This window comes from Agelaius phoeniceus, chromosome 8, assembly GCF_051311805.1.
Source record: "Agelaius phoeniceus isolate bAgePho1 chromosome 8, bAgePho1.hap1, whole genome shotgun sequence".
NCBI lineage: Eukaryota > Metazoa > Chordata > Aves > Passeriformes > Icteridae > Agelaius > Agelaius phoeniceus.
In genome coordinates, this window is record NC_135272.1 from 13,938,138 (window position 1) to 13,962,639 (window position 24,502).

The window sequence follows — 24,502 nt, forward strand, 5'->3', positions numbered from 1 at the left end:
CAATTTATACTTAATATTGCATTACAAGATGAACTTATTTACTGTGACATCTAGCATGATTGATTTTGAGCTGCTGTCCGCGCCGCTGTCTGGCGGGAATGTCCGAGCTCCACCGTCGGGAGCCTCCTGGCACTGCAGGGTACCACAGCCTCATCCATAAAGCTCCTTCTCCTTCTTCATGGAACTCAGGCTCCCACTGTGTCCCCAAATGTACCTCACCATAAGAGGGGTTCAGTTGCTGACTGGCAAAAAAAGTGACTGCTTCTTTTATTGGCAGGATAGATTAATTCAATTATAATGGCTAATTAAAAGCTTCTTCTGCTTGGAAGATTATATTCCCAGATTACTTCCTTCAAAGAGATTTGGAAGATCCTTGGAGAGAGCTACCTTACTGAAGCCAAGTCAGCTTTTTGATCTTGAGACATCAGCAAACTGAAAAGCAACTGGCTCTTTCCTGCTGAAAGTGCAGCTGCATTGCTTTCCCAAAGGATAACGAACTACTAATGCACTCAGAACCCACAGCTACACAAAAGCAGACCCTGTAAGCAAATAAGTCACCACCAGCAACCCAAGCATCCTGGGAGCAGGATAACCCAGTCCTGCTCAGTCTGGTATGAGGGGAAAGATTCTACATCCCCATCATGTAGCATAAACCAAAGTCCCAAGGCAGGAACAGTACTTAACAGGGGTAATTACCCCCCAGTTATTAATAAAGCAGCAGTCAGTGTTTTCTTCAAGAAGCCATTCTCCTAACAAGCTTTATGGAGACCATGGCACTAATCCATCAGTCCTTAAAAGTGCCAAAAGACCATGGGAACATAAGGACCTCCCAGTGTATGTTCCCATATTAACCCTATCCTGCTCTTTAACAAGCTTATGTTGGGGGTTGCTTTCACATGGTAAAAGTTCATTTTATTTTAAATCATCATAGAATCATAGGCTTAAGTAGGAAGGGATCTTAAAGCTCATCTAGTTCCATCCCCTGGGCAGGGACATTCCACTATCCCAGGTTGCTCCAAGCCCTGTCCAGCCTGGCCTTGGACACTTCCAGGGATGGGGTATAGCTACAGCTTCTCAGGGCACCCTGTGCCAGGGCTTGCCCACCCTCACAGGGAACAATTCCTTCCTAACACTGAATCAATGCTGCCCTCTGTCAGTGGGAAGCCATTCCCCCTTGTCCTGTCCCTCCATCCCATGTAAAAAGTCTCTCTCTATCTTTCCTGTGGGCTCCCCTCAGGCACTGGAAGGCCACAGTGAGGTCACCACAGAGCTTCTCATCTCCAGGCTGACCAATCCCAATGTTCTCAGCCTTTCCCCATAGGAGAGGGGCTCCATGCCCCGATCCCCTTGGTGGCTCTCCATCTGACCATGGATACACTATGGTCCATTAGGTTTAAATGGGTCTCTGGAAGTTTGGCTGGAAGGAGTTACATGGCCTGGGACAAAAACACCACTGTTGGATATGAAGCTCAAACACATTGTCGTAAGTTTTAGGTTTTTTTCCCTAAAAGAAACACAAAAAAGTAAAGACTGAGCTAGAATTCCTTCAGATGCCAGACACAATCCTTGAAACACTAATTAAACTTTGCTCAGCAAAGTATCAGCAAACCACGTCATTACTCAATTGGCCCTAAACAAAGGGAAAAGATAGACACTAAACACAGACCTACCTACTTGAATAATTCAAGCACTACTAAATAGAGCCCCTCAGTTTTCATACCAAGCTACCTGTCTCTCAATAGAACACAAGGAAGAAAGAAAAAAGTTCAATTTTGAAAATCCTAGGAGAATAAAACCAAGGTTCTAGGACATGACCTGTGTCTGCCTGCACACATATACATACATGTGCATGAACATCATCATTTAGATACTCAAAAAGGCTTTAGGATATATCCAGCTGCCATCCTTTGAGAATGCATATTTCCAGACATAACAAAAATCACGTAATCTGACGCCAGCTGCTGGGAGAAAGAAGTGTCACATTCAGTACAAAATTCAGATATTCTGCATGAGGTTACTCTGTACCTAAAATATTCTTTTTTTCCTTTTTACTACTAGAAATGCATCTGCCTTCTTTCCAAGTAACTGACAGAGTTTTTATTGATTTCAGTCAGAACAGACCCCAGCTCCCGTCCAAGTATTCCACTATAAAGTGAATTGCTAAAGGATTACCAGAGTAAAACCATTAGAAACCTCAACCCTGTCCTTTCAGGCATTACAACTGTAAATTCAAATCTCTGTATCATTCCAGACAAGTCTCCACTTCACAGAACTAATCCATGTACAGCTGACAGAACACGGAATGTTACAGCAGATAACACTGTCCCTGTACACCAATTATTCACTCTGACAATATCCAATTGGGAATATTATCCCTAGGGCTCTAACAAGGGTCCAGTGATGCCTCCAATACTGCTGTGAATAAAGAGGCATCGATTAGTTGAAATTAAAACACTCATTTTAAGGATGTTCAAAGAAGGGCTGTTACTGGTGTTCCAGGTTAACATGGACTTTCTGCTCTTTTTAAAAATCTATTACTAACTTAAACAGTGAAGACTCTAAATAATCCATTTTCAATTTCTACCTATCAGACACATTTCTTACTCCTGGTGAGGCTCTGTTTGAGAAGTTGGATCAGACGATTTTTTCAAGGTGCCTTCTAACCTGGGCTGTTGCAGGACTCTATTATACAAGAAAGCAGTGGGAAAAAGAAGCAGAAAATAAGACTGCAAAATAACTTATCTGACAGAGCCAACCCAGGAAAAAGAGGATACTGAAACATTTTCGTTCTATTTTTAAAAATATGTGGTTTGGATTGAAATGCCGATTTCAAAAGAAAGATATAGCAAGTTTTTCATGGCCAGATGAGCTCTCAAAAGCTTCATTACAGCACTGTTTACTTTGGTAACTGGCGAGTCAGCTGGAAGCAGCTCTCTCCCATCCCTTCACTTTTGCCTGCATCATTTGTAATTGTGTCATTTTCTAAATGGCACCAAGAAAAACATTTTTAAGCGAAAACCATTCAAGTAAGGGATAAACTTCTTGCGGAAGTCTAGAGAACCAAGGCTGAGAAACTGGAACGCTCACCACAACCCAGGGGAAGGGGAAAGGAGCCGGGCCAGGCTGAGCAGTGTCTCCACACTGCCAGAATAGCTCAGTGGTGACAGTGGTCTCATGTGCCTCCTGCTCTCCATGGGCCACAGCAGTCAGAATGCCTTGCCTCTGGCTCTTCCCAGCTCTGAGTCTGGCCCAGCAGCGCACACAGCTCTCCTCCCTGGGACAGGCTGCAGTCCCTGGAGCTGGGCTGCTAGGAGCCATTTACACAGAGGCACAGAGGCTCTTCTCCTCTCTCTGCAGCACTGCACTCATTTCATGGTTTTCATCTGCCAGGAGAACTGAAAACCAGAACTTCTCCCCACAGCAGTCACACAAGCCCTGAGAATGACAATTTGGTAAATGAATCCTGTTGCACAGAAGTCTCACACTCAGTGCTGCTGAGGGTCTGGCTGCAAGACACACATCTTTAGTTGTCATTTTGGAAAGACAATCTGCACATTCACTGACTTATGTAAACTGTGTGGTATGTAAACAATCCCTCAATCCATGTCTAAGCATCATTTCTGCCCACAGTCATTTGTCATATAAAATTGACATCTCAGTCAGAGAGCAAAACACCTTATAATAGAGAATCATGGAATCATTTAGGATGGAAAAGCCCTCTAAGATCATGGAGTCAAACCATTGATCCAGCACTGCCAAGGCCACCACCAACCACGTCCACAAGTGACACATCCACACAGCTTTTAAATCCCTCCAAGGACGGTGACACTTCCCTGGGCAACCTATTCCAATGCTTGTCAACTCTTTCAGGGAAGACATTTTCTTAATATCAATTTAAAGCTCCCCTGGAGCAACCTGAAGCTGTTTCCTCCTGTCTTATATAACAATATAGCTTTAAATGTCAACTGAGAAAAGACCAGAAAGAAGCCCAAAGCAAGAAGAGCCATGCACTTCTTCAGGAAGAATTTCAGGTTCAGAATTTCAGCTTCTCCAGCTCTGAAACAGCAGCTCTGAGGGTTCATCACCAGCAGCTCAGCCAAGAACTCAGAGCATGTCACTGTCTCAGTGTGACCTGGATCCCTGCAGGACACAGAACCCTAAAAAGCTCATCAGGTCCTTTCTTCATCATCCTTCAGAGTCTACCTAAACCCTCAAGGCTATGAGAAGTTTTCAAAGCAGATGACCTGCCCCAGCAAGCTGAAGGACTTGCCCTGAGAGGCCATGGCTGCCCCATTCCTGGAAGTGTCCAAGGCCGGGCTGTGCCCTTTGCATGGGACAGCCGGGGATGGGGGACATTTGTCCCTGGTGGAACTGCATGGTAACCCCTCACCTCCAATCAAGCTGTGAGAAGGACTCCACCAATGGATGATGGAGCAGGGTCAGCTGGCAGACTTTGGGAGAGGCCAACTACATCTAAGAAAAATATTAAAATATGTATGACCACTCATAAATATTCATGTTGCTGATGCAATTCCCAGGTGTGCAAAAGGCGTAGCCGCCATTTTGTGAACGAGCCCCTGGCATCGAACCACACTCCCAGTGCTGTCCCTTTTGCTTTGTGTTTTTTTATTAGTTCTCAATAAAACTTTTTATAACTCATCCCCACTCAGGGTCTGAGTCGTTTATAACAAGCTCCCTTACAACCACGCTGCCTTCTGCCAGCTCCTCTACACAAGCAAGAACTCCGGGAAGCTCGTTACAGCAGGATCCACGAGAGCTTAACTGGGGAGCTGCTAATCCGGGCAGCTTTGCCCAGCCTTGTCTGCCCAGCAGCAGAATCCCAGCTGTGCAGATCTCTATCACCTCCCCACACGGGCCCAGTGCCCCTGCACTGACACACAGACACAGCACAGCCCACAGGAGCACTGGGACACCTCCCTAGAAGAAAGCTGTTTCAGGGCTTTGGAAGAAGAAGAAAAAAGGCATCAGAATATTTCTGCTCTTGATGCAGGTTTCAGTGCTCAGTAGTTTTTAGGAAGCTGTGGAAGAGAGGGAAAAACTAAATATTATCTGTGGGTTGTAAAATTCCACGGAGTTTTACTGGTGTAAAAATGCAAGCATGCTCCAAACTAACTCAAAAAGCAGATGTGAACAGAGAGGGAAGAGGGAAAGAGGATGAGAACATTAACTTTTTTGTCCTAATCAGCTAAACAGGAATACATTAGGCAAAACCTTTTTTTCTGTTCAGTCATCTTGTAAAATTTGTTTGAAATAATGCCACTATTTATGTTTCAATAGAAATTAATTTAGACTAACTCATTTGTCTTGAACCTTGTATTTCCCAGTTTTACTCTCCATCTGGCCTAGCCCAAACAGACTGGAATGTACTCAGCTGACTACTGGAAAAACATGGAACTCTCACAGGGCAATGAAATAATCAATTGCTAAATAATTACCAAACTTATTCTAAAAGAATGATTACAGTTTAAAAACGGAAGCATTTACCATGATGATTGTTTTCACTAAACTAGTTCAGCCTGTTTATACAACACAGAGAACAAAGATATCTTCTCTGGGGAATTTGGATCTATGACCATAAAGCCATCAAGCTCCAAAAATCAATGTTACCACCTGACTTGCACTGTTTGTGTAGGTCAATCTAAAGTATATTTTCTCAGGGTCTGCATTGTGTCTGGAAGAAAACCCACTCCCTGAACTGGCAGGTCCTTTCAAATACAGTCTGACAGCTCACACTGAATATTTGAAGTGGTTGAGAGGAGTTGACTCCCCTCATGAGTCAACACAAGTGAAGGGTGAGTGCTAATTCCTGAGCTGCTGCAGCAAGTACAGTCACTGAGGATGCCACCAGTGAATGGCATGGAATCATGGAATGGCTTGGGTTTGGAAGGGACCTTAAAGCTCATCTCATTCCACCCCCTGCCATGGGCAGAGACACCTTCCACTAGGTTATTCCAAGCCCCTCCAACATGGCCTTGGACACTTCCAGGGAGCCAGGGGCAGTCACAGCTTCTCTGGGCACCCTGTGCTAGGACCTCCCCACCTTCACAAGGAATAACTTCTCCCCAGTATCCCATCTAACCCTGCCTTCTGGCCATGGGAAGCCATTCCCCCTCCAGGCCCTTGTCCCAAGCCCCTCTCCAGCTCTCTTGGAACCCCCTTTAGGCACTGGAAGGGGCTCTCAGGTCTCCCCAGAAACCTCTCTTCTCTAGGTGAACTCCCACAGCTCTCCCAGCCTGTCTTCAATCCTTCCCTTAGAGACTGGTCCTGTCTTTGCCCTGCTGTGCTTCTCAGTGCTCGAGCTGCAAACTCTCTCAGGCCTCCCCTCCAGTGTCTTTAAGACATTCACAAACCAACATGGAATTCCTGCATACATTGGGAGTCAAGGCAATTTTCCTGAACATGAAGGCTAAGGAACAAAGATTGCAAGGGCATCACTAAAATTCTTTAAACAACAGCCTGTTGGGCAGGCTCATGGCACCATTTTTTTGTACCAACTGCCCACTGGAATGGTCACAGCGAAGACTTGTCATTTCATGGAATTCAGGAGCTATTCAGGTACAGACATGGAGAGTCATCCAGCCTCTCCTGAAGATCTTGTTCAGGTGTCTGCAGTACAAAATGGTATCCAAATGATTATGGCAGGATGGCTCAGGTTTAAATCATCAGTTCTGCCAAACATCCCCTTTGCAGCCAGAGGAAAATCTTCAGGCCTCACTCAGGAAAACACTTAAGGATATGCGAAAAGGGTATCAAAATCAACAGAATATATATAAAAACATTCCAAAGTGTTTTGCTTAACTTTGTGCCTGAGGTCTCCAAACTAAATGAGGTGGCGTTTCCCATCTCCTATCCCTTCTTTATCCCTAGAGCTGGGGCTGGATATCCTGGGCAGGATTATTTATCATCACATGAATGTAGCAATACTATACCAGCATAAACCCAACTGTAAAAATGTTAAGACAAATGTTATGGATTAATTCTGGAATTATTACGAGGCCCGAGACCCCAGTGTCCAGCTAAACTATATAAACACAGATAAAACTGTCCAAACTGCAAACCTGAATAATAAACCCTATTAACTAACAGAATAGCCTAGATGAAATTCCAGCTGTCCTTCACACATGATAAATTAAAATACTCTGTAAGAAAGTTCAGTGTACACTTCTACAAAGGAAATATCAACAAAACCAGGAAAAATTTAATTCATTTCATCCTCCAAAGTCACATCTCACATTTACTGAGCCCTTCCAAACATGTTATGTTGCTGATTAGCAGTAATGCCTTAAGGTACTCTTTTTTCCTTTTTTCTGATCTTTGGAGTTAAAAACTGCTTTAAAACATCACTGAGGCACATAATTCTTACTGAACGATAATGTCGGGGAGCACCCTGTAATTTAAAACACTGCACTTCTAATGGACAAAATTGAGTCAAGTAGGAAAAGCAGGATGGATCCAGATCCCAGCCTGAGCACAATCAGACTTCAAACAGGGCTGAAAAAATGAAAACCAGCTGAGCTAATAAAAACCAGACCCTGCTCAAACAATCTTTCATCAAGTAAACTTCACCTATGTTGTTACTCTTGGAATTTGGTAAAGTAGGAGGAGCCAGCAAGGTCTGAAGACAAGATGAGAAAGGTTATTTGGGAAGGATGTAATATTTAGCAAAATAAGATGGCAGACAACCAAAGCCAGACTCTGAGCTCAGTTGTACTGGTGTAAATCCAAACTAGCACCACTGACTGTAACGGAATTACTCTGGATTTACTCCATGTTAACTGAGATCAAAACCTAATCACAGACAGAATATCAAACTGGGAAAAAAAGGCCTTTGTATCTACAAAATGGGACATTTCATTGTAAGTAACTAAGCAAGTGTTTAATGCTTAACATTAAACAACACAAGGTGATTTGGACTTGAGTTATCCTATAAATACCCACAGCCAAAATTCTCTACAGAGCAAAAAGTTTTATGTACTTCAAATCTACCCCTAAGCAAGATTTATGCAAATTAATGAGTTAATTCAAAACATGCTTCACTTATTCAGTGCTTTTCTTATTTGCTTGTTTTGTAGAAAGGACAGTTTGAAATGAACCAAGACTCATCCCCACAAAGCAGGAATGCAACAGCATCTCTTCAGTTGCCTCCCTTGTGTCCTTTCCAGAAAGGAATACAGACTCTTACCATTTGCTAAGGTGCAGCTCCAGCTCCAGACCATACCATACACCTCTAGACTGGGGAGTATTTCTGTGCCCTCCCTCTAGACAAAGTCCCAGCCACAGGTACACATCATATCAGTGGCTGTGACAAACCACCAAGGCATTAAAAGATTTGCTTGATGTGGTAAAATTGCCAATTATTCAAAATGCCATTTAGCCAACAGTTATTATTTTCACCTCCCTACACCACGACTCATTTGGGTAACAGAATGACATTCAAACCAACTTTGGAAAGTAGAGAAAGGACCAACGTTTTACAGCAATGACATGATCCCCACTTTTCACACCCTAAGCATATGCCACAGCAGGAATATTGAGAACAAAGCTTGACACACAAAGCAGCCTCATTTTTCCCCCACTGTCAGCATTCACAGAGACTGTCCAGATTCTCCCTCATACACAGATCCCATGTAACTCAATCCTTCCAGTTCATTAGCACTAGGGATGCTCCCTCCCTGCTGCAGCTCTGCCAGTTAAGCCCACTGCCAGTCCTGCTGGCCAGAACCACCACAACACAAACCATCATCACCTCCTCTGCTCAGCCCCAGGGTGGCTCATGCACTCTAACCAAGCTCCCAAAGTGAAGAGCTTCTTCAGCCTCTACTAACCTGGACTGTTTGGGAATGAATCTGGGATTGCCAGGCAGCACTCATGGCTGGGGATCAGAAAAAGCCATGACCTTAAAGAAGAGGGAAGCAGGAAGCGGTGCAGAACAATTATTTTGTCCACTACACTTACAACTTTAGGAAAGTGTAACTTAACAGATTCAGCACAATTTCAGAAAACAAAATATCAGGGTCAGTTGGTCCAATTTTGACCCAGAACAAAATCTACAAAAGTACTCACTCCCATAGCCAACATGTGAAGTGGGAATGAGATGTGTCCTAGCTACCAGCCTCAATCAGGCTGAGGCAAACACTGCCTGGCAGGTCGAGAGAGGGGATTCTCCCCTCAGTTCTGCTCTGGTGAGACTCCACCCTCAGCACAAGAAATACTTGGAGACATGGACCTGCTGCACAGAGTCCAGAGGAGGCCATGGAGATGCTGCTGGGGCTGGAGCGCCTCTGCTGGGAGAGCTGGGGGTGTTCACCTGGAGAAGAGAAGGCTCCAGGGAGATGTTACAGCCCTTTGCAGTGCCTAAAGGGGCCAGGAGAGCTGGAGAGGGACTTAGGACAAGGGCTTGGAGTGACAGAAGAAGGGATTGCTTTGAGCAATCTGAACTAGTGCAGGGTGTCCCTGCTCATGGCAGTTCCAGATGGTCTTTGAAGTCCCTTCTAACCCAACCCATTCCACAGTTCTGAGTTCCCCTGCACAAACCTTTTTGTGGGTAATACAGCACCTCTTTCAGAGCAAGAATATATTCTCTTTAGCACCAGCACACTTCACCACCAGGATCCAGTGTGTATATGCAAAAGATACTCCAGACTGCCAAGAAATCTTGAGATATGGAGGGAGTAACTGAGAAGGGACACTGAACCTCTGAGGAAAAAGGGTCAGTGGAAATTTTGAGGAAGTGATCGGCTGAATACAGAGACAAAGATAAAAAGATGAGGAGTCAGACAGACTAGGAAAGAAATGAAAAGAGGGAATAAACATTTCAGGGAGAAAAAAATGATTTGTGGTTTTGTGGTTAACACAGAGAACTGTGACTCAGGGGTAGGTCACATGAATTCCCTGTGATTTGATTCAGCTTATGTAAAATTTAAAAAGGGAAAGACATGACCAAAACAAAACAAACAAAAAAACCCAAGACTCAAAAAAAAAAAAAAAAAGAAATCAAACCAACAAAACAAAGCAAAGCACACAGATATCTGAAATATCCTAAGACACTGAGATGTAAGGGTTTAAATGTGTGCTGTTAAATCTGGAGTAAACAATCCTGACCAAGCACCATTGTGAACATAACATTGCTTGTTATGTTCTCCAAATGCTGTAGGAGTGTAGCCAAAATGTTACCCCAGCCAGTGCACACCATGTCTTAATTCAACAAGCATCACCAGGGACATCACCCTGGGTTCTTGTTGTGTTTCTGGTACTCAGGCTCTGGTACATGACAGCAATTACTGTGCACAGTGATGCTAAAGATCTCTAATTAAAAATCACACCACTATTGTATTGGCATAAGTAACAGAAAATGGGAAAAGATCTGCCCAAAGATGGGCAGAATCACAGGTTCTCTGCCTGGGTGCTCCAGCTATTACTCTTTTACCTAAAATTGTGTGCTTGTCCAAACATTTCCCCTATTCACAGCCTAAAAAATGGCTCTGACACAGTAGCTTAAAGTCACAATCTCATGAAGACCTTAGTAAACAGAAATACAAATTAATATGGGGGCATAAAAGAAATTACAGTACTCCTAGCTGTCCTAAGACAGAGCCCATCATTTTTCCTGCACAGTTTCCCTCCTCTTCTTCTGTTCCTCACTAAGTTCCAACAGCAAAAGCATACTACTCAAGTGAACTAAGACCTCACTAACTAAACAAAAAGCTCCATCCTTTGGAAAACAGACTCGGACATACCATTGCAGAGCTTAAGAGAACTCAGGAAATGTTTCAGAGATATTCAGCATCCCCAGAGACACTTCACTTCAGCTCATGAAAATACACTGGTGTCCAAGACATGAAAATTACAATGGCTTCCTGCTGACCACCCCAGCCCCCGGGCTAGGAATCTAATTTAAACAAGCTGGCAGGAGTCCAGCAGTAACCTACAGTCACAGCTCAGAGCTGCTATCCCGAGCAAACAGCCCAGACATTTAGCAGGGACTACAGCAACACAAGACATTCCTTCATTTTCATTCCATGCTGCAAACCCACCCCCACTCACTCCACTGCAGCAGCATTTTTCCAGGCTGAGAACTGGGGTACTGTTCTGCTTTGGTTACCTCTCATTGCTGAGCAAGCTCTGCTGGTTGTAATTTATCCCATAAAGTTGATATTTGGCTCCACTATGTATCAGGCTACATGAAATTGGCTTTTAATGCTGCATAATATTAATTCATTGTACCTATATCACACACTTACTGGCCTATTCCCAAGAGCAAATGGTAAGGAAGCCACGATTCCAGTGAGAATGGGTGAGCCTGCTAACAGGGACACATCACTGAGAGCAAATTCAACCCTTTCTGGTTGTTTGCAATGTTTGACACATGCTGGCTCGCTGTCTGGGAATATGTCATTTCCAAAAATGCATACATCTTACCAGTAATGCCTTGTAGACTGAAATCTAGGCTCGGAATGTTGTAGGAGAAGGGGTACAACTTGGCAAAGCAGTCAGAGTGAAGAGGAGTACCAAGGGTGCCAAAGCAAATCAAGATGGAGGAGTAGAGGGACACAGAACAGTACATGAACACACACAGCATCAGGTGCATCCCAGCCCCTGCTTGGGGACTGTCCCATGGCACCATCTGTCAGCCTTGGAGCTGCCAGTGTCACTCCTTTAGCTGACACAGACGGGGTCTCTGAACACCCAAGGTTCAAACCCTGCCAATAATCTGTGGAGAGAGCAAAGGAGGTGCATAAGCTGCTGAGTAGCCCCGTGATCAGACACACACCAAGGCCCTTGGCAGAGCAGGCTCACAGGAGCCCTCAGGGTGTGCTGAGGCTGCCCAGCCAGGGGCCTTCTTTAGCTGCTGATGGGAGCCAGGGAATCGCCATGTGGGAATAACCCATTCCCCCTGAGAGCCCTTGGCACCCATTGGTAGGATGAAAACCTAGGTGTGAAACAAACCTCAGGGACTATTATGTGGACAATCAGCCCAGTGCAGAATGTTAGAAAGCAGAAAGCCCCTCAATTAACTTCCTGTGTTCTAAATTCAGGGCTTTGACTGAACTAACCTTTGCTTCCCCTACAGCCAGTGAAAGCAAATGAGATCTCCAAAGAGTATTTCAAAATTCACAGGGGATTAATTGCTCCTTAAGGTGTCAGTTTCATTCTGTGATTTATAGAAAGAGCCTCTGGGTCACCAGCCCCTCAGCTGAGAGTGATCACTGAAGTGCCTGAAGTGAAATGGGATTGATCCTGTCCTCAGTGCCGTGGCTTCATGTGTCTTGACATAACATGATCCCATCCAAGTGCTTCAGAAACATGAAGTCATTGTGCTTCTCCCTGGCAAAACCAGTTACCAAAGAGTAGGTTGCTCATGTTCCTCAAAAAGCAACAAAAGAAGCTTAACCATAGACCACAAGGGGATATTGCCATAAACCATTTTGATCCCCCTTAAAAATGCAACACTGCAAACAATCCCTTTGCAAAATGCAAATCTTGGACCCAGAGTTCACCCAACAACAACTGCACGGCATGAATTCACTGCCAGCATCGCTGAAGGATCTCGTAAATCTGATCTCAGAGCAGCACACCTCAAACAGGAAATCCTAAACACCAGCACCAGTTATAAAAAACACATTATGTTCAACAATGTAAGTGAGGGGTAGAACATTCTCCCTGGCTGGAGTAATGAAGCACAAAAAGCAGCCAGCCCAGAGCATATTTCATTGAATCCATCCTATTCCCTCTAACAAAACTGCTGATTACCAAGGCAGGGTGAGCTGATCAAGTAACGCCATCACTCTCAACAGAGAAACTGTTTTGCCATTTGCAAACTGAAAAACATATGTTCTCAATATTTCCTCTGATGCATGTGTCTCCTTCAAAACCAAAGCCACAGCATATGCCAACAATTAAATCATTGACTGGAAAATATATACCAACTGGCATCTGAGGGCTCTCTGTCTGAAGGGTTCCTCCTACCAGGCTTTAGGCCATATTCAAAGTACATTAGCTAAATGAAATATCTGCTCCTTTTCCATAGTCCTTAATCTGGTTTAGCCAGATCCTCCACTGAGCAGAATCCACTCTAGTATGAATTCCAAGCAGCCTCTGATACACACACAAAGGATAAAGAACACATAAGAAAAGATGACAGAGAAGACCTCAAGTCATAGAATCACAAAGTGAGTTCATAGGGATCCACAAGGATTACCCAGTCCAATTCCTGGCCCCACACAAGACACCCCAACAATCCCATCCTGTGCCTGAGAGCATTGTCCAAAAGCTCCTGGAGCTCTGGCAGCCTTTGGGTCCTGACCATTCCCTGTTTTCACAGTACAGGGGAAATAGCTCTAAGGTTTCTAACAAGTTGGTCCAGCAGGATGCAGAATGAACATTGCACAATTCATTGAAAAAAGTCATCAACCCAATACAAACTCCCTTTTCTCCCCATTGGTTAAGAAAAGCTCAAACACAACTTGTACCAGCACAGGGAGTCCCATCACTCCACGCCCCCTCTGCAGGACAGGTACTGTTCACTCTCTGCAGTAACACACAGCACACGTCTGCATCACCCTTGGTGGGCTTTCCAAGGCACCTGGGCAGGGCCTCATGCCTGCTTCTTACCAAGGCAGTACTGCTGGACAGCAGTGCAGCACACAGAGCAAGGATTAAGGATCACAGTGTCAGTTTCACCAGTTTTCAGGTCTTGGGTGGTTCTTTTCCTTCGTTCTCCCTTGAGAACTCAACTTCATTCTCTTCCCTAAAGGCATTCATTCACTATTAATTCATGTCCAGAAGAGGGAACAGAGCTGGGGGGAAGGGGCTGGAGCAGCAGGAGGGGCTGAGGGAGCTGGGAAAGGGGCTCAGCCTGGAGAAAAGGAGGCTGAGGGGGGACCTTCTGGCTCTGCACAACTCCCTGACAGGAGGTGGTAGCCAGGGAGGTTGGGCTCTGCTCCCAGGGAACAAGGGACAGGATGAGAGGAAAAAGGCTCAAATTGCTCCTGGGGAGGTTAAGATTGATATTGGAAAAAATGTCTTCACCAGGCACTGTAACAGGCTGCCCAGAGCAGTGGAGGAGTCACCATCCCAGCAGGTGCCCAAAAGACATGTCAATATGGCACCTGGGAACATGCTTCAGTGGTGAACATGGCAGCACTGGATTAGTGGTTGGGCTCAGTGAGCTTAAGAAGTCTCATCCAACCTCTTAACAAGTAACCTCGCTTAACAATTCCATGATTCTAATTCCCCACAGCAAAGACATTTTTTTCTAGTTTTCCTCTAGGATTGGCACTTGAAAAGAGGAAGCTCAGCATTTCAAGAGGGAAATGCTTTGATTGGCCTCCTTTTCAACTTTCCTGTCATATTTTTGTGACAATTCTCTTTACAATCAACACTATTGCCTCAGTTAAAGTGAAATAAAGATGTGTACAATATTCATGGCTCCTTATTCACTTCATTACCATGCATTTTCAGAAAACAGTTCTTTTCTACAGATGAAAATGGGACACTGATCAGCCTCAGGGAGGGACAGTTGATTCATAGCTTAAAAGTACTTGAGGATCTGCATCAAATATCTGCTTTTCATACAGAAGTAGGAATTTGATTTGTGTGCATTTAAACCAATCCAGGAGATGCATGCAGCAGCAGAAATTGCTCTTTGCTTTCCACACCACAGAGCTCCCATCAAGACCCATAGCCAGTGTTAAACAATTACTGCCATGAATAGGATTAATTGGGCTTCTCTGTGTGATTGTGTGAAATACAAGCTGCTGTAAGCCCTGGGAGATAAATTCAGAGTGCAGGGAAAAGAGAGGAAGGTGAATGAGGAAGTTTCTTTGTTTAAAAAGTCGTTAAGAAACTGGGAGGAGATCCCTCTGTGAATTGTACCTAAAAGCTGAGTTAACAAGGGCCCTGTGACTTTTACATGGGACACAACAGGTGAAGTATCCTCTATGCAAATTCCAGAAGCTCCAGGGAAAAGGTGCACACTGCTAACAAACAGCAAGACTCACCTGATAAATGACATCAGTAGTAATTATAAGGACAGAATAGCACTGTTATTGAGCTGCAGAGCTTCCCTTGGAATTATAACCACTTGGAGCTGAGGAGAGCAAAGCATAGAATAAGTAGCTTCTAGGTTCCATAGGCAACAATTTCAAAGGTAACATGAAAAATAATTTGTAATTCAAAGCAGAAAAGAATTATGTATTTGAGGCATTATCATTTCTTTCCCAAGGAAAGAATCTCTACTGTATCTTCAAATAAAAACAGGGAGAATAATCCTTCCCCTTGCCAGAAGGATTCAAGAACCAGAGGGGAAATTCACCCTTGTGCATATCTTCTGGGCTGGACATGCAGAGTTAAGACAGCAGAAAAATAAGTTGTAAGTGATGCTCTAACAGGCTTTTGGATCATGTCACAACATTTTGGCTGCCTCACAGATTTTGGAGCTTCTGGCACTGGCAATACTTACTGTCATCTCTAATCTATATAAGCAGCTACTTTTAGAGGGACCCCAGATAAATCCCTCTAGAGGAACAAGAAAACATCCATGCAATCACAGGGAATTCATTTTATAGATATCACAATGTCTCTGTTAAGGGTGACAATAAGGTTTCAAACACTCATTTCCCACAGGCTTAGTCCAGTTATCCCAGAAGCCTCAGAGATGTAAAATGTCTTTAAGTGCTTTAGATTTCATCCTTATCAGCCCAGAGCTCTTCACTTCCACAGTGCTGGTGACAGCCACTCACCTCATGACAGCAACAATAACACTTGATAGTGGTAACAACATTGAGCACTTTTTGAGCTTTAGGGAAGCAGTATTTCCCATTGAAATTGTCACTTGTGAAATATTAATAGCAATACTTCATCAGTTTTAGCACAAAAGAGCAGAATTTCCAGTTATTATGCCCAAGTCTACTTATCATTCACCCTCAGACATACCAAGGCTGCACTGAACAGCTGTACCTTTACACTGCATCTCCTGAAACACCTGGAAAAAACTCAGAATTTGGATATGTGCTCATTATTGCTGTCACTGTGTATCTCAGTCCAAGATAAACCAGCTTCCTAAAAACCCCAAATCCTTACACATCCTTGAGTTTTCAGATGGGATGTCCACCAATTTGAGGCCACCAAAACACAGAGCTCTGACAGATCAGCTGTCACCAGCTTTAATCTGGTATTCTGTGATCCATCAGAAGAAGAGGGAGATGAGACTTCCTAAATTAGCACCTTTTCTTCCCACTTTCAACATTGGTAGCAATATAAAAGCCACTCAACTCTCAAATAAGACAACTACTTGAATTAAGCGGAGAGCATCATTTTCTTGGCTTCTGACCTTACTCTTTTCAAAGAGAATTGAGGCAATTCTTCTCTATCTATCTGCTGTGGTTTGACACTGGCCCAATGCCAAGCACCCACAAGAGTTGCTTGCTCATCCTCCCCTGCCACAGCTGGGCAAAGGAGAGGAAAAAAAAGTTGACAAAGTCTTTGTGAATTGAGATAAAGACTGGGAGAAAACACTTCAAGGGCAAACTTAAGGTTGCAAAGTGAACTTTATTACTAACAGAATCAGAGGAGGATAATGAGAAGTAAAATAAGCCCTTAAAACACCTTTTCCCCCCAGCCCTTCCCTCCTTCCCACTGACAGCACAGGGAGACAGGGCATGGGGGTTTTGGTCAGTTCATCACCGAGATTTTCTCCTGCTGCTCAGGAGAGGAGTCCTTTCCCTGTGAGACCATGGGGTCCCTCCCTCACAGGGAGACAGTTCCCTGTGAACTTCTCCAGCTGCTCAAGAGCAGCAGCCAAACCACACCTGCCACAAGGCGAGTCCCTCTCACAGGCACACAGCCCTCCCAAACCGCTGCGGCGTGTGGCTCTCTCTCTCCATGGGGTGCAGTCCTCTCCAAGGACAGGCTGCTCCAGCCTGGAAGCAGGATCCATCTCTCCACTGGGTCTCCCACTGGAGCACAGCCTCCTCCAGGGATCCACCTGCTCCAGCATGGGCACCTCCCCCAGGGGCTGTGGGTGGGTCTCTGCATCCCCCATGGATCCCCAGGGGCTGTGGGTGGATCTCTGCATCCCCCCTGGATCCCCAGGGGCTGTGGGTGGATCTCGGCATTCCCCCTGCATCCCCATGGGCTGTGGGTGGATCTCTGCATCCCCATGGGCTGTGGTGGATCTCTGCATCCCCCATGGATCCCCAGGGGCTGTGGTGGGTCTCTGCATCCCCCATGGATCCCCAGGGGCTGTGGTGGATCTCTGCATCCCCTGTGGATCCCCATGAAGGGGCACAGCTGCTTCATCCTGCTCTCACCACAGCCTGCAGGGCAATCTCGGCTCTGGCCCCTGGAGCACCTCCTGCCCCTCCTTCTCCCCTGACCTTGGTGTTGCCATGTTGTTTCCCTCACATGTTCTCACCTCCTCTTCTTCTCTGACTAGGAGCAAAAATCCATGACTTGGTTTCAATTTTCTTCTTAAATTAATCATCACAGAAGCATTACCAGCCTCTCTCATTGGCCCAGTTTTGGCCAGCAGCATGTCCAGCTTCAAAGCCATCTGAGATTGGCTCTGCTGGACATGGTGGAAGCTTCCAGGAGCCATCTCTGTGAGACCCCTGCTACCAAACAACCAATACATTATCCTATAGAAACTATGGGATTTTGATAAGTACCCAGTAAGAAATATTTGCCCACAGAAACTTCACTTGTAAGCAGTTTATTTTTTCTGGGCAACCTAATAATTTGTCTAGTTCAAACAGAAGACAGTTTTCAAACAATTTTAAGCAGTTTTACCTACTAAGGAAGGTAAGAAGGCCTCCAGAATGTGGACAGGAACACAGGGTGATATTCCTCTCCCTCTTTCAGCTGTCTCCCTTTTCATTAAAATTAGAAAATCACAGGCTGGGTTCGGTCAGCAGGGATCTTAAAGCCCACTAAGATCTTCCTTCCACTCTCCCAGGCTGCTCCAAGTCCCATCCAAACTGGCCTTGGACACTTCCAGGGATCCTGTTCCAAGGGACAGCCACAGCTGCTGTGACACCAATCTTTTCTCATGCTGCTCCCATTCCATTTCCGTGGTGTGGGTAAACTCAGATACCAGCACAGAATAACACTTTTCCCTTAAACTTGTTCTCCCTGCTTTGAAAACCACTGCTGCAGTAGTGTTTCTCCACAGCCATGTTCCTAATAACAAGTCTTGAAGCACTTCTTCTGCCCCACAAAAGAAGCAGAGGGAATGCTGAAGACAACGCCCCTTCTACTTCTATACCAGAAGGGCCATTCTTCATCTTCTCCAACTGATTTACACACATGCAGCCTCTGCCTGAGAAGTTCAGACATCCATAAATCTGAGAGTAAAGCCCAAGATCAAAGACCTCAAGTGACAGAAGAATGCAAAGGTTCAGGGCAGCAGATGGGAGAAGGAGAGCTGGATGTGAGAGGCAGAGGCAGTGACACCAGCTGTGACACCATCCAGCTGAGGGTACAGCAAGGACACAGGAGTGCCTTCCCCTCTCCCTTCCATTATCCATCTGCACACCCACACTCCTTTTTCTGTCAGGAACTATGAAAAACTTTAACTCCATTAATAGCCTCATTTTAATTTCACAGGATTCCTCCTCTGGAAAAAACATTACTTCTTCATTATAACTTCTAAAAAAAACTATCAAACCTGCAAAGCCCAAAGTTCCCAGACTTTTCATATGACCTCCTGAATTTGATCCAAGCTAGTATGTGGTTCAGCAGCCTAACCATGTTACAGACACAGCCCTGCCAGTCTGTTAAAGGAGACTCCAGTTAAACATAACTACGTGCATAACTTCACTCCAAGATAGGAAAGAGCTTTACTCTCTCAAAAGAGAGGAGTGGGATCAAGGCAAAACAAAATATTCCTTGTTCTCCTACACATTTACTATGTGACTTAAGTTCAATACTGTTTCCCATCTAAACTAAGCATTATCAACATTTCCCCTTTTCTCACACAGTGTTTTCTCTTTGATTTGTAGGAAAAGGGTCAGGAGATGCTCAGAGTTCTCTAGATATTGCAGAGTATGAACAGGCAAACACCATTCTCTACCCTAGGAAGTCCAGAGATTACATATTCCCTTCATTTTTGTCTTAATTACTGGAGTTTGGTCTATAGAATAGCCATTCACACTAAAGGAATGCTTGATTAAATCACACAGAGTGAGTTATGACTGGTATAATTCCATTAGCTTTACAGAAAAATAATAGGGATGAATTAGTCCTCTCAGGCTTATTTTGCATTCCAAAATTCCTTAATGGCATAAAGAAAAAATAGCAAAGCTGGCCACAGATGTTAAATAAAGACATTCCAAGTCCAATCCCATTTCCACAGGATACAATGGGAGTTAGTAGGACATCAGGACCCACAGCACGCAACTACAAAAGCATTTGCTGATCTCCAGCTTTAGCTCCAGTTCAAAATTTTCCTGTGCCAACTCTTCTTAAATTTGGGACAATTTTCCACCCCCCACGCCAGTTTTTCCATTGAACACAAATCTGGCAAGAGCTTTCTTAGTCAACAGCCCTTTCCACTATCTACAAAAGTTCTGTGATCACATTTAGGCATTGAAAGCCCACAATAAAAAAATTCCCTGTAATCTGTTAAAGCACTGGACATGGTTATTCACAAAGTAGAATCCAAAGCAAAGGTTTTTCCAGAGTTGAGCTCTCTGCATCCCACCAAATAGTACATGGTATAGAAATGTGATAAGTTTTTCCGTAAGCCATAATTCTGTGCCAAAAGTCTCAGGTTTGACACTAAAAATATACTTGTATTCCTGTTTCACCAAAATCCCACTGCAGCAGGGAAAACACGACATTTAAACCTACCATCACACACCCCAGTGCATTGGCACATCACAATCATGGAATCACTGAACCATTCAGGTTGGAAAAGACCTTTCACATCATCAAGTCCAACCATCAACCCAACACCACCACCACTAAACTTTGTCCCCAAGTGCCACATGCACTTGGTTGTTGACCACCTCCAGAAATGGGGATTCCACCACTGCTCAGGGCAGCCTGTGCAAATGCTTTACAAGCCCTTTCTGTGAAAAGGTTTTCCCTAATGCCCACCCTGAGCCTGCCCTGGCCCAGCCTGAGGCCGTTCCCTCTCCTCCTGTCCCTGTTCCTGGGAGCAGAGCCCGACCCCCCCGGCTGTCCCCTCCTGTCAGGAGCTGTGCAGAGCCACAGGGTCCCTCCTGAGCCTCCTTTGCTCCAGGCTGAGCCCTTTCCCAGCTCCCTCAGCTGCTCCTGCAGCCCCAGCCCCCTCCCTAGCTTCATTCCCTTCCTTGGACAAGCTCCAGTGCCTCAATACAGCACTAATAATGCCACACTTTGAGTTATTTTTAAAATGCTCCTATATTCTGCTAGACTACATTTATACTAAATTATTTACAATCCAGCTGTACCCTGTGGGATGCCAAGTGCACTCTGCAATACAAACTAGGAAAACAAGAGTTCAAAACCAAATCCACACCCAATTTAAATTGCAATTACCTATCAATAGTGTATCTGCATCAGGGCACCTTTATACAAGGAGAAGCTCCTTGGACCTGAACCCCAACTGCACCTGTAGCCCCTGTAGAATCCCATCTGCCCCAGAGACCACAGCTCCTCACCAAAACATCCAGAAAATCTGCCTATGAGGCAACTACATAAAAGGTCTTTTTTTTTGGAAGAAGAATTGAGTGAATAACAACACACCTTGTGAAAAAAAGAGCTTCATGCTCATTAATTCAGTTGAGCAACCTTCAGAAAGAACAACACTAGGTAAACAAATTGGATGCCGTGAAATAGTTGCCAAGCAATATTTTTATGAGGTTTTTGAGTAAAGTTACTTCTCTATAGATTAAAAAAAAAGAGGCTGAAGTGGTCAAAACCACATTTCTTACATTTTCTTTTCAAGTGCCTCAGCATGGTCATCATCAGATGCACGGTACAGATAACCAGGAGTCATCTGCACCTTACATGAAATTCAAGACATTGGGCTGTGGTGTGTCTAACTCTGAGAAAGACCAAAAAAGTAGTTTTCAGAAACCAGGACAAAATGAAGTTGAAAATTGTCCATCCTCACTTTGAGAGAGCTCCCTGCCCTCACAAGTTATCCATCACTCTAAGAGGCAAGGCCCCCTCAGGGAAGTTGGGCTTCCACACAGAGAGGTGTAACAGGATACTCTGAGGCACGTTTGCCAGCAGCTCTGGGCTCTGCAGGTCAGTTCTCTGCAGGTTTAAGTTTCAGTCACTCCACTGAATGAAGTCTAACAGTTGCCAAGGAAAGGGATCTCCTGTGCAAGGAGAGGGAATGGGGGAGGAGGCAAGGAAGCAAGGAGTCAGCGAGTGGGAAAATGTGACTCAAGGAGGGGAAGGTAGCAGTGGATTTGTTGCTGGTGAGGTTTGTACAGAGCAAGGAGGGATGGTTACAGCAAAGCATGGTCAAAGGAGTCAGTCTGGAACACAAGGAAAGAACCTAGAGAGGCACTGGAAGCAAAGCCAGTGAGGAGGATACAAAAAAGGACTGAAAAGGTGAAAACGTGCAGAAGAAAAATGGAATGAAAACATATGAGATGAGAAAGAAAACAGGAGCTATTGAAACAGATGAAGTGCAAGTGTCTGTGATGAAAACTAAGCACAGGACTACCCATGAGAGAAAGCGGAGACTTCTTTCTACTGAGTGCACACAAGAACAAAGGACCATCACACAAACCTGCACAGTAAAAGTGCACCACACAAGATCTTCTTGCTCTTGTGGATGCACCCAATCCCTCTGAAAAAGAGAACTATCAACTCCTACCCTGAACCCCTTTCTGCTCACTAAAGTGAAGATAAGCTATCATTGAAACAAAATCAAACCAAAACACTCCTAACCCATCCTCCTTGATTTTTCTGGCCATTCCGTGGAAAAAGAGCTCCAAAGAGATGAACTTGATTTTCCAGAAGGATATAAAACAGTTCTAGGTTGTACACTTGACCCAAATCTTTTCCTTCTTGTTCATTTCTGTGGCATGATGCTTTTTAAGTCCCATAATAAGTTTGTTCCATAAACTAACAAAAAACAGGGGGCCAAGGGGAACAGAGGGAAAACAAAAAGAAAATGACACCAAATGTGGAAACAGTAAGGACCCTTTTGTGGTAGAACACTCTGATATTACAATGAAGAACTCTGTAATAAAAAAGAGAACCTATACAAGCAATTCCCTCTAATTTTCTAAGCACTTGGTTTAAGGTATTTACACCAATAGCAAACATATATCTTGTAAGCAGAAGTATCTGTGACTGGGGGGAAATAGAGAGGATGTCCACTTCTTTTGCTGACATTCCTGCAAAAATGAAACTCTTAAGCATTGAGCATATTCTGAGATATTCCATGGGAACTAAAGCCAAAAGATCATTTTCAAGAGCTTTTTTGCACTTTCTGATTCTTTTTTCTTTTTTTTAAGAGAGTTTTTACTGCACAGTACAGCACACATCACCAGCCTGAGGCATCCTGTTCCTATTTCCTCTTCAAGTCAACAGAAGAATTTGACAAGCAAAGAGGAAGAAAGCCAGAGAAAATGGATAGGAAGGGAACAAAAAACAGATGCTGAAAGAGAGGAACACACGATGTACAGCAGAAAGGGGGGGGAAGAAAGAAGACCCCAAACAAAACAAAACAAAACAACACAACAAACACACCACACCATGTTCATTTCACTGCAAGTTTCTGAATGCAAACATGGGATCATAGAACAAGAGGAAGAATGTAACTGCATTATTCACCTTCTTAAGTGCACTCCCTTGGAAGGGCATTGGAAAATAACTCAGTAGCACCGTTACTACTACACGTGCAGTTCAGTGACGCTACTTCAGCTCGTATCTGGACAATTAAGGGGAGTATTTGATCCCTTAAGCTACTCCTTGGTGCACAAAGCGCACTTAGAGCCCACTCCAGTCTATTCTGAAGGCTTTGGGAAGCTTTGTAGGGAGATAGGGAGGGGGTGGTCACAAAATGTTACTCGCCCTCGGCAGAGAAACGCGTGCGGCAAGAACGACTGCGATGGGACAGGAATACTTAGGCTCCAGTCCCTGCAAGCGCATGCAACCCAATCTTTTGCCAGCCCTCGGGAGCTCCCTGCTGCCCTTCCCGGCTCCTGCCCGCCCCAGCCAGGTCCCGCTCGGCCGGCCCTACCTGGGTCGTGGAACGGCACCAGCGCGAAGTTGTACAGCGGCCGCTTGGGTCTCTTCAGCGATGTCTCCAGGATCTTGGATGCGCCCTCGATAACTTGCACCAAGTCGTCGTACATGGAGCCGGTCACATCGAAGACGAAGGCCAGGGTGGAGGCTCCCTCGGGCACCGCCTCGGGCTCGGGCACGGCGCGGGCGCTCAGGGCGAGCAGCAGCAGCAGCAGCACCGTGCCCGGCGCCCCGGGGTTCCCACCGACTGCCATTGCGGCGGCCCCCGCGGCGGCCGGGAACGGCACCGGGGGCAGTCGGGCCGGGGGAACGGAGACAGACCGGGACGAACCGCGGAGAGAGCGGGGATGGAGCCCGGACGGACCCGGGAGAGCTCGGGGATAAACCGGGACGGAGCGAGGAGAGCGCTGGGACCGACCCGGGACGGACCCGGGAGAGTGGTGGGACCGACCCGGGACGGACCCGGGAGAGCGCTGGGATAAACCGGGAAAGCGGGGACAGACCAAGGGGAGTAAAGCCCGAGAGGGGAGAGCGGACCCCGTCGCCCACCGCCCTCTCCCCTCAGGCGCGGCGCAGGAAGCACCGCCGCTTTTGTCTGCGCGCGGCTGCGGCCCCGCTCCGCCTTCCCTACCGGGCAGGGCTGGGGCAGCGCCGCCCCAAGGGACAGGGCTGAGCCCCGGCCGTGCCGCGGGGCCGCTGCTGCCAGCCAGGCTGGGGATGGAGCTGCGCCTGCCGCCCCGGGAGCACCGGCTGCGGGTTGAGGCGGTGCCCGCCCCCGTCCCGCCTCCCGTGGCCCGCTGCGGCCCCCGCTCTCACCTGGGGTCTCCCCTCACTTCGGGGTCGGCGACCTTACGCCGGGGTCTCGCCCCCTCCTCGGGGTCCCGCCCTTACCTAGGGTCACTCCCTCACCTGGGGTCCCTCCCGCATCTCGTGGTCGCCGTTCTCACGCAGGGATCCCGCCTTCACTTGGGGATCCCTCCATCACCCCCGGGGCCCCTCACCTCACCTGGGGTCCCTCCCTCACTCCGGACTTCCATCCCTCACCTCACCTGGGGTCCCTTCCTCACCTGGGGTCCCGCCCTCACTTGGGGGTCCCTTCATCACCCCCGAGGTCCCTCCTTCACCTTGGGGACTCGCCCTCACTCCAGGCTTCCATCCCTCACCTCACCTGGGGTCCCTCCCTCACCTGGGTCCCTCCCTCACGCCGGGGTCCTTCCCTCACCTGGGGTCCCGCCCTCACGCAGAGGTCCTTCCCTCACCTGGGGTCCTTCCCTCACCTGAGGTCCTG

General features: G+C 46.0%; 1 protein-coding gene across 1 annotated transcript in view; it reads right to left on the reverse strand.

Moving 5' to 3' along the window:
- Positions 1 to 23,884, reverse strand: part of HMCN1 (hemicentin 1) — a 161,259-nt gene extending 137,375 nt beyond the window's left edge. Inside the window, exon 1 of the mRNA XM_054638146.2 lies at positions 23,210 to 23,884. Coding sequence (XP_054494121.2) covers positions 23,210 to 23,468 — 259 coding nt within the window. The 5' untranslated portion in view covers positions 23,469 to 23,884. The remainder of the gene's footprint in view (positions 1 to 23,209) is intronic.
- Between the last annotated feature and the right edge of the window lie 618 nt (positions 23,885 to 24,502).